This window comes from Sinocyclocheilus rhinocerous, unplaced genomic scaffold, assembly GCF_001515625.1.
Source record: "Sinocyclocheilus rhinocerous isolate Xijiao unplaced genomic scaffold, SAMN03320098_v1.1 scaffold1534, whole genome shotgun sequence".
NCBI classification, from domain to species: domain Eukaryota; kingdom Metazoa; phylum Chordata; class Actinopteri; order Cypriniformes; family Cyprinidae; genus Sinocyclocheilus; species Sinocyclocheilus rhinocerous.
This window is the reverse complement of record NW_015638992.1, coordinates 491,421-505,138: the sequence shown is the minus strand read 5'-3', so window position 1 is coordinate 505,138 and position 13,718 is coordinate 491,421. Positions and strand designations below refer to the sequence as shown.

At 36.6% G+C, this 13,718-nt stretch overlaps 2 protein-coding genes across 3 annotated transcripts in view; both read left to right on the top strand.

Moving 5' to 3' along the window:
- Positions 1–2,412: 2,412 nt before the first annotated feature.
- On the top strand, positions 2,413–12,598 carry LOC107750905 (spindlin-W-like). 2 transcript variants are annotated; one of them, XM_016566470.1, is made up of 5 exons: positions 2,413–2,509; positions 3,579–3,620; positions 6,494–6,741; positions 10,574–10,807; positions 12,028–12,598. In XM_016566470.1, exons 2-5 carry the CDS (start codon positions 3,601–3,603, stop codon positions 12,231–12,233), a joined length of 708 nt encoding a protein of 235 aa, XP_016421956.1. In that variant the 5' UTR covers positions 2,413–2,509; positions 3,579–3,600; the 3' UTR covers positions 12,234–12,598. The 2 variants fall into 2 exon arrangements, with proteins under 2 accessions (XP_016421956.1, XP_016421955.1); XM_016566469.1 differs by having other exon boundaries at positions 6,491–6,741.
- Positions 12,329–13,718, top strand: part of LOC107750928 (spindlin-W-like) — a 5,428-nt gene continuing 4,038 nt past the window's right edge. The window contains exons 1-2 of the mRNA XM_016566508.1: positions 12,329–12,385; positions 13,478–13,484. Of these exons, the coding sequence (XP_016421994.1) occupies positions 12,329–12,385; positions 13,478–13,484 (64 nt within the window). The remainder of the gene's footprint in view (positions 12,386–13,477; positions 13,485–13,718) is intronic.

Below are 13,718 nucleotides of genomic sequence, written 5' to 3'. Positions count from 1 at the left end.
AGGCTAAGGATCTCATATAGCCTAACACATGCTTTATCTTTAACTATTAACATTCATTTAAGACACAAATAACTGTGTTTACGAGGATACTCGCAAAGACGGGCATTTTGACACATAACTATGTGTATTTGACCGTTTAAGCACAAGGAGCGAAAGTTTAGTCAGTAATACGAGCAGGTGTATCAGGTATTTTCCAGAATGAATTCTGCCCCGCAGCGTAATGTCCATGAACAGTATAAACCATTTGTTTTAAAACCTGCTTAAAACGCCTTGAAATGATAAGCTTAGACTACATCATGACGCGCTTCAATCAACGATTGATATATTTCTACCGGATTATCTCCCAACCCTTAAATGAATATAGTTTGTTCAAACACAAAAACAATATAAATCCAGTTAATAATCAAACTAACCTAAAAGTCTGTGTGGACGATGACACTGTTTTTATCTGCTCCATGTGCCCGGTTCACTTGCTGTTCCAGCAACTTCCACTCCATCATCAGCTTTAGTAAAATAACCTGATAGCTGTCATGTTTTTTATGTTGTTTGTATTTGAAGTTTTTCGTTTTTTGAGCCCCTCTCTGTTTTAGAATTGCTGACATTTTTACTTATTGAATGTTGTTCTTTGCGCGACCATTTCCAGATTACTCCAGAACAAAGTGAAGAGAGGTGAATGCAGACATACTGGGCAGCGATCACCTTATAGATACGTGCGCATATCGTTCAAAAGTCAAATATAGAATAAATGCATTTGATTGGTAAACCAAATTCAGACTTTACGTTTCAATCTCAAATGGTAATGCATGGAATTTACGGAAAAGCTCAACTAAATAACAGCGCTAATAAGTGGGGGGCGTGGTGGTTTTGGCGATCGGCGCTCCAGTCAATCTACTCCTCAGCCAATCACGGGCCCCCTCCTTGCTCGGGCCCCGGGGCTTCAGCCCCGCCTAGCCCAATGGTTAAAACGGCCCTGTGAACTATACACAGACAACAACAGAAGCATCAGAAAGCACATCTCATGCAGAGAGGAGTTTATCTGTTGATCGGGAAACTGTTTTACTGCCTGCTTGCTTTTGTTCTGATGGCCCTGAGTTGCGTTATGGTGATAGATCTTGACTGCCAGGATGACCTCCAAAAAAGCCATTCAGTATGTCAGTTACTGCATTTTTATTATCGGAATGAAGAAAACTCCACAGAATGAGAATTTAGTTAGTGCTGTCTGGGCTATTTTGAGTTATAAATTGCACAAGGCCTGTAAATACGTCAAGAGACACGAGACATCCGTCCAATTCCAGCGGATCTTCACCCATCCAGTGATTCAGGGCTCAGCATCCGGGACCCGAAGTTACAGAAATAAAATAGTGAAAATTAGATCTAGAAATCAATAAGACAACATGATTAGGCTGCGTTTAGCACTGCAAAGACAAGCCTTTACACACACACATCGCAGCTGTTTTTTTTATATAATGTTTAGTGTAGGATCCAGCTGGCAATGAAAATGTTGTCTTACATATAATTTTATATCAGAAAGTTTGTTCTGCTGTTCGGAGAATGGAGCACTAGTGTCCTCTAGTGGAGAATATTAAATAATGCAGTGGAATCTGAATCCAAAGCATTGCATTACGATGAACAATGGTATGGATTTTCACACGTGTCATTTAAATTAAATATATTTAAATATGCATAACTTTACGTTTCGGGTATGCAAATTCAAATTAGTAAAAAAGCATTGTCATGGGAACATTTAACCATTTTCTCGTAATATATTTATTGAACTCTGTGCCTGTTTGAGTAAAGTCGAAACACCTGTAAAACACAAAATATTATTCTTTACAAAAACCAAGGCTTATTTTGGGGGTTACACATTTTTGTATCTTTTACATTTTTAAAATTTTTTATTTTATTTTAATACAACTATTAATTTTAAAGGATTAGGTAGGCTCATTGATAGAATTATATGAAATAAATAGGCTGATGTAATACTATGTAATTCAATTTCCCCCCCCTACATGGTATAAGAAACACGCTTTGAATAAAGCAAAGACCCATTCCTACAAATCTGACCATAGGAATGACAAAGACAAGTCTTGGTGTATTTTGGGAAATGTAGTTCCGTCAGTGCTCATAAAAGTAGTAAACATTAACCCGCCCATAAGATTCACAATAACATCCAGATAGATTTTATCATCTCTGATGACATTAATGCAGGTGTTTCGTTAGTAACTCCTTGTATAACTGGCTTTTATTTTATCATTTACACAGTGGCAGTCAAACAGAAGACACAGGAAGAATGCGTATCCGCCCCTTTCTGAGTTCACGCACCCTCTCAACTACATCTCCCAGAACTCCCTGCCCGCTGTTCGCGCTATTGTCAGCGACAATGCATTATGGGAGTTGTAGTTTAAACAGGCCGTGCCACTGCCAGCTTGTTGCCTGACGTCTGGAGGATCATTATACATGAGGATCTCTGCAGAGGGAAGTCCATCATAGACATGAAAATAGAGGCCAGGTAATCTTGCTTTTCTTACAATCTATACAAAAACACACGTCCACGTGGAATTTAGAGTGTGTATGACGATTAAATACGAAGGTAAAGCGGACTTGGCCGGTTGCGCAAAGGACAGGAACGCCAGCGTTTTATAGCTGCGTTGGTGGTTTTCATGTGAAGCAGCGAAACGACCCGATTCTGTGGCTTTTTATAGATTCTCAACACTTATTTAGTTGCATTTCTGAAGTCTGGTATGGTAGTTAGGATGTGAATGTTATATATTGGACGATATATGCAGAAACGGCACAGTTTTCACATATTAAGACATGAAAAATAAACCGGCCTCTATTATGCCGCAATATTGAGGATGTCTCATTTTCTGCGGGGATTCCACGTCAACTTTAACTCGATATTAAACCATAAACACATGAATACATGCTGCAGATTCGATGTAATTATGCAACAAGGGCGCTGTTGAGTCATTGTCCAATCAGAGGCCAGATTAATGTGGCAAGGCTACAAAATAATAAAAGACAACGTGGCGTTACATACACTATGACTATGTAACATACACAAGTCACATCTGTTTAACAATACTTGAAAAAAATTTACCATTTCAACTAATGTAGTAGATTTAGGACTGAATGGAGCTGTCAAAATCATGTGGCCAACCATATGCAGACACTCCATCAGTTTCTGTATACTGAAATGAAAGTATTATCTGCAGTTGTGTTCATTGCTCTTAACCCCAAAAACACCACAGGTAAACATTTTAACTAATAGATTTCACCATACTTCCCAGCTGATTAAACAGTACAATTTTTCACTGTTTTTTTATTAATAAAATGTTGTATAAAAATAGGTAAATGATGAAAACTAACTCTGTAAAAACGTTCAGGATAGGAATAAACCTGTAAAGACTGGTCTGTGTAAATGCTTCTGAAGTGGATAAATTAAATGTCATGGAAGCAAAATAGCCCAAAATCTCAAAATTGACCAGTGCAATGGTTTTGCTTGTAGTGTCTTGCCTGAAACCAAGACCCAGCAAACCTGTTGGTTTATTTGTAAATTTGTCATTTTTCTCTTCTAGGTGTGTTTGAGGTTTTGGAAACATGTCCAAGAAAAGGGGCAGGTGAGTAAAAACAATATAAATGTGCTGTATTAGAATGGCAATACCATGGTACTTTGATATATGATGACGTTGCAGGGATACCAGTGTTTGTGTAACATGTAAATAGCATAGTAAATTAATTTTAACAATATATATATTGATGTGCCTTGGATTACGATCACTTTTAGTCAGTGACTTAAAGGGATAGTGCACCCAAAATGAAAATTTGCTGAAAATGTGTTCACCCTCAGGTCATCTAAGGGTGTTTTCACACCTGTAGATCGATTGCTTTGTTCCGAAACGGGGATTAAAATTATTACAATGTTGCTTTTTATTCCTGGTGCGGTTTGCTTTCACACGGCAATGTTTCTAAACGGGCCAAATTTGTTAATACAAGTCACGCGCGAGTAAACTGTTCTCTCATTGGTCAAAGTTTCACGCAACCGAGCCGAGACCACCTCGTTCAGGCGATCTCGGACCGATTGTCTTGGTGCGGATCCGAGCGCGAATGCCGTGTTCACATATGCCCAAACGAACCGAGCTAAGGGGGGAAATGCACCAGGTTCCGAAACAACGGGCCAGGTGTGAAAACACCCTAAGATTCTAATTCAAAACAGATTTGGAGAAATGTAGCATTGCATGCATCACTTGCTCACTAACGGATGCTCTGCAGTGAATGGGTGCCGTCAGAATGAGAGTCCAAACAGCTGATAAAAACATCACAATAATCCACACCACACCAGTCCATCAGTTAACATCCTGTGAAGTTGTGTGGATTGCTTGTGGATTATTGTGATGCTTTTATCAGCTGTTTGGACTCTCATTCTGATGGCACCCATTCACTGCAAAGGATCCATTAGTGAGCAAGTGATGTAAAGTTAAATTTCTCCAATTCAGAAACAAACTCATCTACTTCTTAGAGGGCCTCCAAATATTCATTTCTGGGTGAACCATTCCTTTGAATCATTGACTAATAAGTTTCAAGTATATGTCTTATTTGCTGTCAGTACATTGTATTATATACTACATTGTCTCCAGATATGTTTCTGTATCTGCCCACATTGGCTGACCACTAATATACACAATATAGTCCAAAATTGGCTATTTATGCACACGCTTAGATTATCAGCAGCTCCAGGCTGATAAGAATATTTTGGTAGCTGGCCGGATTATGCTGTGACATTTCCAGGAATGTGTTTTGAGCGTTAGAAATGTTGAGTGACAGACGCAGACCGGTAGCAATGAATGATTAAACTGAGCTCCGAACTCTTGTGCTCGGCTGAACTAAAGTCAGTTGTGAGAGGCTGGGAGTTTTATTGAAAGGTCAGCCATGTGGCTACTGTGTAAGTAAAGTTGGTAGTCATTCTTCATCTCATGTGAGTGAGTAGACAACGTTTTTCAACATATTTGTCAGTATTTATTTCTATTAGGCGCCTGTAGAGTCAATGTGATGTATTTCTTGATGTATTGCTGATCGAAATAAGATAATCAAGAAAAATATAGGGTGGGAATTGTTTTGGAATTGGTTGGATTGTGAAAAGTGGCTGTTACAGATCAGAAGTGAGCCAGGTGGTTGAAAAATAAAAGGACTTTGTAAGGTCAGCAAGTTTGATGAAAGATTATGAAGATAAATGTGTTTTTTTTAGAATAATGTACACTTTAATTCAGATGTTTTGGGTCAGTAAGATACCAAGGCTGCATTTATGTGATCAAAAATACAGTAAAAACAGTAATGTTGTGAAATATGATTATATTTTAAAAACCTGTTTACTATGTGAATATATTATAACATGTAATTTATTTCTGTGATCAACGCTGAATTTTCAGCATCATTACTGCAGTCTTCAGTGTCACGTGATCTTTCCGAAATAAGCCTTAAAAGGATAGTTCACCCAAGAATGAAAATGTGATGTTTATCTGCTTACCCCCAGGGCATCCAAGATGTAGGTGACTTTGTTTCTTCAGTAGAACACATTTGATGATTTTTAACTCCAACCGTTGCAGTCTATCAGTCGTATAATGCATGGCAATGGTAACAAAATCTATGAGAGTAAAAAAAACACGCACAGACAAATCCAAATTAAACCCTGCGGCTCGTGACGACACATTGATGTCCTAAGACACGAAACGATCGGTTTGTGCCAGAAACCGAACAGTATTTATATCATTTTTTACCTCTAATACACCACTGTGTCCAACTGTCTTTGGGCGCACGCACGGCATCCGGTGCCCTGGGGGTAAGCAGATAAACATCAACTTTTCATTCTTGGGTGAACTATCCCTTTAATATGCTGATTTGCTACTCAAGAAATATTTATTGTAATTAACAATGTTGAAAGCAGTTGTGCGGTTTCATTTTTTTTGTGGAAATTGTGATGCATTTTGTTCAGGATTTTTTATTTTTTTTGGATGAATAGAAAGTTCAGAAGGACAGCATTCATTTGAAATAGAAACCTTTTGTAACATAATAAATGACTTTATTGTCACTTTTGTTCAGTTTAATACATCCTTGCTGAATGAAATTATGATATTTATATTTATAATGATACATTTATAATCTTAAAATAATTCAGTTATAATTAATATATTAAGTTATATTTTATATTATGTAATTATTATGATTAGTAAACAGGATCAATTTTTATTTCAATATCATGACTACTTTTGTTCCGACTGTTGATACTAATTTTTTTATATCACTTTAGACTAATGCACAGTATTTGTATATGTTACATAAACCATATGCATTTGGCATATGATTTTAGAGAGAATGCTGTGCAATATAAAATCGATAAAATCAAAGTCATAAGCTCTGAGTTGTAAAACAATCCTTGATTAGCACTTCACCAGACTTAATGCAGCCTATTACGTTCCTGTTTTCGTCTGCTCAGCAGGAAGCGCAGCAGCGGCGAGCTGAGCGACAGTCTCACCCCAGATCCCAACAACCTGCTGGGCCGACGGATCCAGCACAGCTGGAGGGAGAAGGGCGCGCTGACCAAGTGGAAGGGCACTGTGCTGGACCGCCTCAGCGTCAACTCCTCACTGTTCATGGTCAAGTACGACGGCTTCGATTGCGTCTATGGCATCGAGCTCTTTAAGGACGAGAGAGTCTCTAACCTGCAAGTTCTCACCGAGAAAGTGGGTGAGTAGGTGGATCTGTTGTGATGCGAACAGGAAACAAGCCAGAGACAGGAAGTAGCACATGTGCAAAGATGGGTAGTAGTATTTATAGTGCATGAATTTAGTTTCTGATAATTAATCATGATACTAAAACATTGTATGCTACTTTAGGGAGGAATATGTATGGCCAAAAATAATTCTATATCCCAGTAATGGCATGAAGTCAGTAGGGGGGCTCCGATCAGGATTTTTGAGACCGATCACAGAAAGCAGCATCTGCCGATACCGATCACCGATACCGATCTTTTTAATGCCTTCTTTTGATCATTTATAACTATTTATAGTGATACTCCAATCAGGATTTTTAGACATTTATTCAGGGCCTGAATTTCATTTTTGAAAATGGGGGGAATTCCCCTTTTAGGTGACTCTTGTGAGAGGAGAAGCAGCTTTCACACAGGAGTCCGCTACTGATCCGTGGCTGTTTACCACAAACAAGTTTATTTTTATTAGCTAGTAAACTAGTAAAACTACTAATTCTGAACAATTATAGATTTAAGCAGTGTATTAGTAGTTCGTATGCTACACTCTAAGAAAAGTCTGTAAAAATAAGGCAAAATCTATTAATATGAAGGAATTTTCCGTAATTATTATTCACACATTTTTTTACCAACATTTTAAATTACGCATTGTATTTTGGGTTTTTGGGTTACAATGGATCACGGATCAATTAAAAAGTAATGCAATTTATAAACTTTAATGACGATGTGACACTGCCTCGACTGTGCAAGTGACAATTCCTGTGTCCAGCTTGCAGCTCGCTTATAGTGCAGAATAGGGGTGGGAAGATTCCCCGATTAGCTTGGTGCATCGGCATAAAAAGTTAACGATGCGATGCATCGGTTTAAAAAGTGTGCATCGGCTACAAGTTGCCATTTATATCGCGATGCATCGTTTCTAACATATTTGCATCGGTAAAAAACGATTTATTAATCTATAGTAGATTGATTTCTCCTCTCTAAACTGTTTCTCAAGCGCGTTCTCTCATCACTGCTGCTGCGTGATTGTGACGCATCACAACACCACGGAGACCCGAGGAAAAACTGGGATTAAAGTCCAAAACCTGACTTGAAATAACCTAACAATTCAATCGGGGCTAAAGCGGTTCCATTAATGACAAATTAAATTCACACAATCTCACTAATTTGCGCACGCTTATTCTTAAGCAGCCCTTAATGTCGATCAGGGATAAAATCGATCTACCATCGCAAACAGCGAATATATCTGTGCTGTTTAATGCATTTGAGACGTTGTGTTTTCCTCAGTGCATAACTCACATGTCACAGGTATATTTTTTCATCTGTAAATGTCAGAAAGTCATGCAAACATATTCATTTTGCTGTCAGGAGTGGAGGCTGACGCGAGTGAACGAGCGCTGCTGCGCGTAAATGTTAGAAAGTCATGCAAATATATCCATTTTGCTGTCAGGGGTGAACGAGGCTTACACGAGTGAACGAGCGCAGCTGCGCGCATGCGTGCTAAACAGACGGCGCGCAATCGAATAGGAGCGCAATAATTCTGAGTAAAATATACATTTTGCTAAAATATTTGTTGTTGGACATTAAATGTGTATTTTGAAGAATTTTAAACATACATACAAGTGTATTTTTATGATAGCAGTAACTGTACAGGGACTATTGTAACGGGTAAATCAAATGTAAGCTAGTTCAGTACTAATTACTAAGCTCAGATGAGTTAATACGTGTTTCTTATAACAGTTAAAATATAGTCATTTTCTTTATTATTTATTTTCATTTTTAATCGGATTGCACTGCATCGTAACAAGGGTGAATCGTATCGCATCGCATCGGTAGCTACTTCATATGTATCTTTAATGTATCGTATCGTTGGCTATGCATCGAGATGCGTATCGTATCGGCCTGAGTCATGAGATGCACATCCCTAGTGCAGACACGATGTGGTGATTTGAAGACATTCGCGTATTTTGAGAAGAGCGCACGCTAATTCACTAACTCACGCTGTTTGTGAAATTACGTCTCACACAAGGTTTTCAAATTACTTTATAAGTTATTTCATTAAGAAATATGAAGGTGAGTCAATCATCCCAAAGCGATTATCGGCCGATAGTGATCGGTAGCCGATCAATCGGAGCACTACTAGAAGTCAGTTTTTAATACTTTTATTCAGCAAGGTTGCATTAAATTGTTCAGAAGTGACAGTATAGACTTTTATAATGTTATAAAATATTTCTTTTTCAAATAAATGCAAACAGCTGTTTTTAACACTGATAATAATTAGAAATGTTTCCTGAGCAGCATATCAGTATATTAGAATGATTTCTGAAGGATCATGTGACACTGAAGACTGGAGTAATGATGCTGAAAATTCAGCTGCGCATCACAGGAATAAATTACATTTGACTATATATTACATTATTAAACAGTTATTTTAAATTGTAATAATATTTTACAATATTACTGTTTTTACTGTATTTTTGGTCAAATAAATGCAGCCTTGGTGAACAGAAGAGACGTCTTTCAAACACATGAAAAAACTGTAGTGTAGTTATTTTTTGATGCTTGACACATTTCTTCTATCATACTTTATGCACCATCGTGCCGCCCAACTCTGCTACCTTAAAGTGGATGATTTTTTTTTTTTTTTGCATATCTGTGAATTTTGCTCATACTGCAGTGTTTTTTTTACTTGTATGCAGTGATGTGCACATCTGTTCCCTAGTGATCATAATACAGTTAGAATAGCCAGAAAGGAAAATAAAAGAGACTGACTTGGAAGAGAAGACATTTGTTTTTGATGATCTTTGCAGTTGAAATGGAGTCAGATTATCACATGCATAGATTTACACTGTCACAGTGGAGTAGATATGAAAATGTTACACTAAGTAAATATGGGTTTCATCAAGAAAGCTATGAATATGAAATATTGTTACCAGAATTCTAGTGCCTGTTTGTTTGGCACAGCTTTACTTCATTTAAAATGTCTTATCTTGTAAGCCTAATAAAGTATTTTGCATGGTGAAAGAATAGTTGCTAGTTAGTAGTTAGTTAGAATAAATGTAATTATTTAATGAACGTACACTATTTTTGAAATGATTTGACTTTTATTCAACAAAGGGACAGAAACAATATTTATAATATTATAAAAGATTAGTTTCAAATACATGTTATTCTGTTTAACTTTCTATTCATTAAATAATCCTGAAAAATAAAACACATCATGCTTTCCACAAAAATATGAAGCAGCACAACTGTTTTCAACATTGATAATAATAAAAATGTGTTTCTTGAGCAGCAAATCAGCATATTAGAATGATTTCTGAAGGACACTGAAGACTGGAGTAATGATGCTGAAAATTCAGATTTGATCACAGGAATAAATTACATTTGACAATTTATTAAAGTAGAAAACAGGTATTTTAAATTGTAATAATATTTCACAATATTACTGCTTTTTTGCTAAGTATTTTTGATCAAATGAATGCAGCCTTGGTGAGCAGAAGAAACTTGTTTCAAAAAAATAAAAAAAACTTGTGTAATATAATCAATAATCAGTGTCTATGAATCTGTAAACTATTGTTTACTTGCTATTATTATTTTGATATATTATTTTAATACTATGTAAAACACACCCACACAGAAGTGTAGGAACGGCAGTGTAGGTGACTTATATCGTTTTGCTATTTTGGCTGTACATACATGTATAATATACATTCCAACCAGAGCTTTTTACCAGGTTAAAATCACTGTAAAACTCAGCCTCTCACCCTTGAATATGCACTTAGTCATTTTGCTGTGTTTCCAAACCCTTCGAAGTGAACAACAAGATCAAGGTTCCTCATGACGCAGAGGAGCTGGTGGGAAAAGCCGTGGAGCATCTGTTTGAGAAGGAGGACGGAGAGAAGAACGAGTGGAGGGGAATGGTCCTGTCCCGAGCGCCCATCATGACCAACTGGTACTACATCACATATGAGAAGGACCCCGTGCTCTACATGTACCAGCTCTGGGACGACTACAAAGACGGAGACCTCCGGATTTTACCTGAAGCGGGTAAATAAGATGACGTTTTTAATAAAACCGCACTGGAAGGTTTCTGTCGTCTTTCACATCTCTCACAAGTTTAAATAAATTATACAATTCGAATGTAAAATTATAAATTTAAATGATGAATTTTGAAATTAATATTATTTATTAATAACATTTAAATTGCTGCTTTTATCAGGTGCTTTTAAATTGTTATTCTGTAGATTGTCTGTAACTCGAGACTCAGAGATCTTGTATCTTGATTTAAAATGATAAGGAATTAGAAAAAAAGAAAGAAAGAAAAAGAAAAATGAATAAAAACTGTATAGCCATATAAAAAAACTAAACTACTAAACATGACAAAAGCACAACAAAATTACTAAAGCTTTACAATTCAAATGAAAAGGAAAAAATATAAAAATAATCTGATTCAAAATAATTAAGAACTATAATAGTATCTCAATAATACTAAAATAGCAGCAAATCAGCATATTAGAATGATTTCTGAAGGATCATGTGACACTGAAGACTTGAGTAATTATGCTGAAAATTCAGCTGCGCATCACAGGAATAAATTACATTTTAAAATATATTCAAAGAAAAAAAAAAACAGTTATTTGAAATTGTAAAAATATTTCACAGTATTGCTGTTTTTACTGAATTTTTAATGAAATAAATGCAGCCTTGGTGAGCAGAAGAAAAAAAAACCTTAAATTTTTACCGACCACAAACTTTTGAATTTTAGATTATGTATTAAATTATTGGTTTTGTTTGTAGTTATATAAATTAATAATATTAGTTGTATTAAAGGGATAGTTCACCCAAAAATGAAAGTTACCCCATGATTTACTCACCCTCAAGCCATCCTAGGTGTCCTGGCTCTTCCAAGCTTTATAATAGCATTGAATGGGTGTTGAGATTTTAATGCCCCAAAAACTGCATCCATCCATCATAAAAGTACTCCACTCCAGAGAGTGGTGTTCCAACGTAGGACGCAGGCATAGCGTAAACTGAAAGAAGAAAGTCATATACACCTAGGATGGCGGGAGGGTGAGTAAATCATGGGGTAATTTTAATTTTTGGGTGAACTTTCCCTTTAATTTGAATGAATAAAATGCATGTTTATTTTGATTTAAAATATTATAATGTTTAATATTACATTTATTATTTTCAATTTATAGAATAAGTTGTTTTAAATCAGTCACTTTATTGTGAAGTAAAGTCATTCCACCGCTTTGTTTCCGCAGAGAACAAACACCTGCTGCCTGCAGACAGGAAGCCCGGTGAGGAAACAGAGAGCCTTGTGGGTAAGCAGGTGGAGTATGTGACGGATAAAGGGGTGAAGAGAACAGGCCTCGTCATCTACCAGGTTCCCGCCAAGCCGTCCGTCTACTACATCAAATACGATGACGATTTCCACATCCACGTGTACGACCTGGTCAAGACCACCTAAAAAACCACAGACGAAACAAAGAAACCCCAGACAAACCCACAGCGCTTCACCTCTTCATAGCTTAAGTATCATCGCCTCTCATTGTACAGTCTGCCATGCCTCGCCGTGAAGGGCTGGCCGCGGAGGTGCTGTATGAAGCGTCCGTGTACAGGGTTTGTTATTTTGTGTTGATGTCACAGCTTAGGGAGACGATTTTTACAATTGTCATATCAATACAGTGTATTTATACGTGTGCGTTGGGCATCATTTGGTCCCATAATCCCATGGAATAGCTTCCATTCACCCGTAAACCATGGAGAAGGTTGCATTTTCGTATGTACGAATGTTCAAGGAGTTTTGAATTGTAAATAGTTCTGACCGCAGATTAAAAAAAAAAAAAACTCACGTCAGAGAAACATTTGATTACAAATCATACAGTGTGACTTTCTAACTGACCTATTTATTGGACTAATACGCTTCGTAACCCAGAATTGCTGTTAAAACTTTTGAGTTGGTATTATGCGACGCATATTGTGGCTTTTAGTTGCGTTTTCCCCCAAATCAGATCACATCTGCAGTGAAACAAATGGGCGCCATTGAAGAGGGTTGCCTGTTTTGTCCTGTATGAAATAATTCATGCTTTATTATTTGTTTTGTCGTTAAACAGCAGAAGAGCACTTGTAACTGAACACCAAACCAACCAAACTACATCTGCGATTTTGAATGTCAAAATAGCAAAAATTAAAACCGTCTCCTGTTGTTTGTAAAGATTATTGCAAACTTATTGCAAAAATAAGAGTTTATGTAGCCCAGTTGATTTGAAATTTAGTAGGCCTTGGTTTAGAAAACACAAATCCAATCCAGCAGGCTGGATAGACCTGTTAGTCCTCTACAAACATCATAACATCTGCCTTACTGTGAAATAAATTGGTCTTAAATGATTTGTTTTGATTAAATTCACTATATTCATGCTCATGTTTTTGTCCCAGCCGATCTGAGCAGAGCTTCATGATTTCATGAGTTGTAATGAGGAGTGATTTTTGTTGATTTCATGTGTCGGATCGACTCGCGGCCCTTTATAGTGATAAAACAGCAGAACTTGAAATGTCTTTTGTGACTCTTTTTCCTCTTGCTTTTTGCATCACTTCATGTTTTGTTGTAAATGATGCACAGGAGCATGATTATTGCCCACCTGGTCATGTAGCTGATTAGACCTTTTTTTTGCTTGTAGCATTTGCACTTTATTCTTTCAATGTCGTCTGTAGCTCCAAAGTATCCCATAGGAAGTCAACGATTAAAAAACAGTCCGAAAATAATAGTTAATTTCAGATACAAAAAAAAGTGTCTTACCTGATTGGCATCACTAAAACAAAATATACAGCAAGCAGTTTGAACTGAACTGAAATTGTGCAACTTGTATATGATATTAGTATATTTTATTAACCCAATCCCATATATATATATATATATATATATATATATGGCGCTATATAAATAAAAAAATTA

Bases quoted from the DNA above. Each gene is read 5' to 3' on its own strand.
- LOC107750905 (XM_016566469.1), top strand. From the start codon at position 3,601: ATGTCCAAGAAAAGGGGCAG. The intron at 3,621-6,490 runs GTGAGTAAAAAC...TCGTCTGCTCAG, and splicing joins ATGTCCAAGAAAAGGGGCAG to CAGGAAGCGCAGCAGCGGCG. The intron at 10,808-12,027 runs GTAAATAAGATG...TTGTTTCCGCAG, and splicing joins CCGGATTTTACCTGAAGCGG to AGAACAAACACCTGCTGCCT.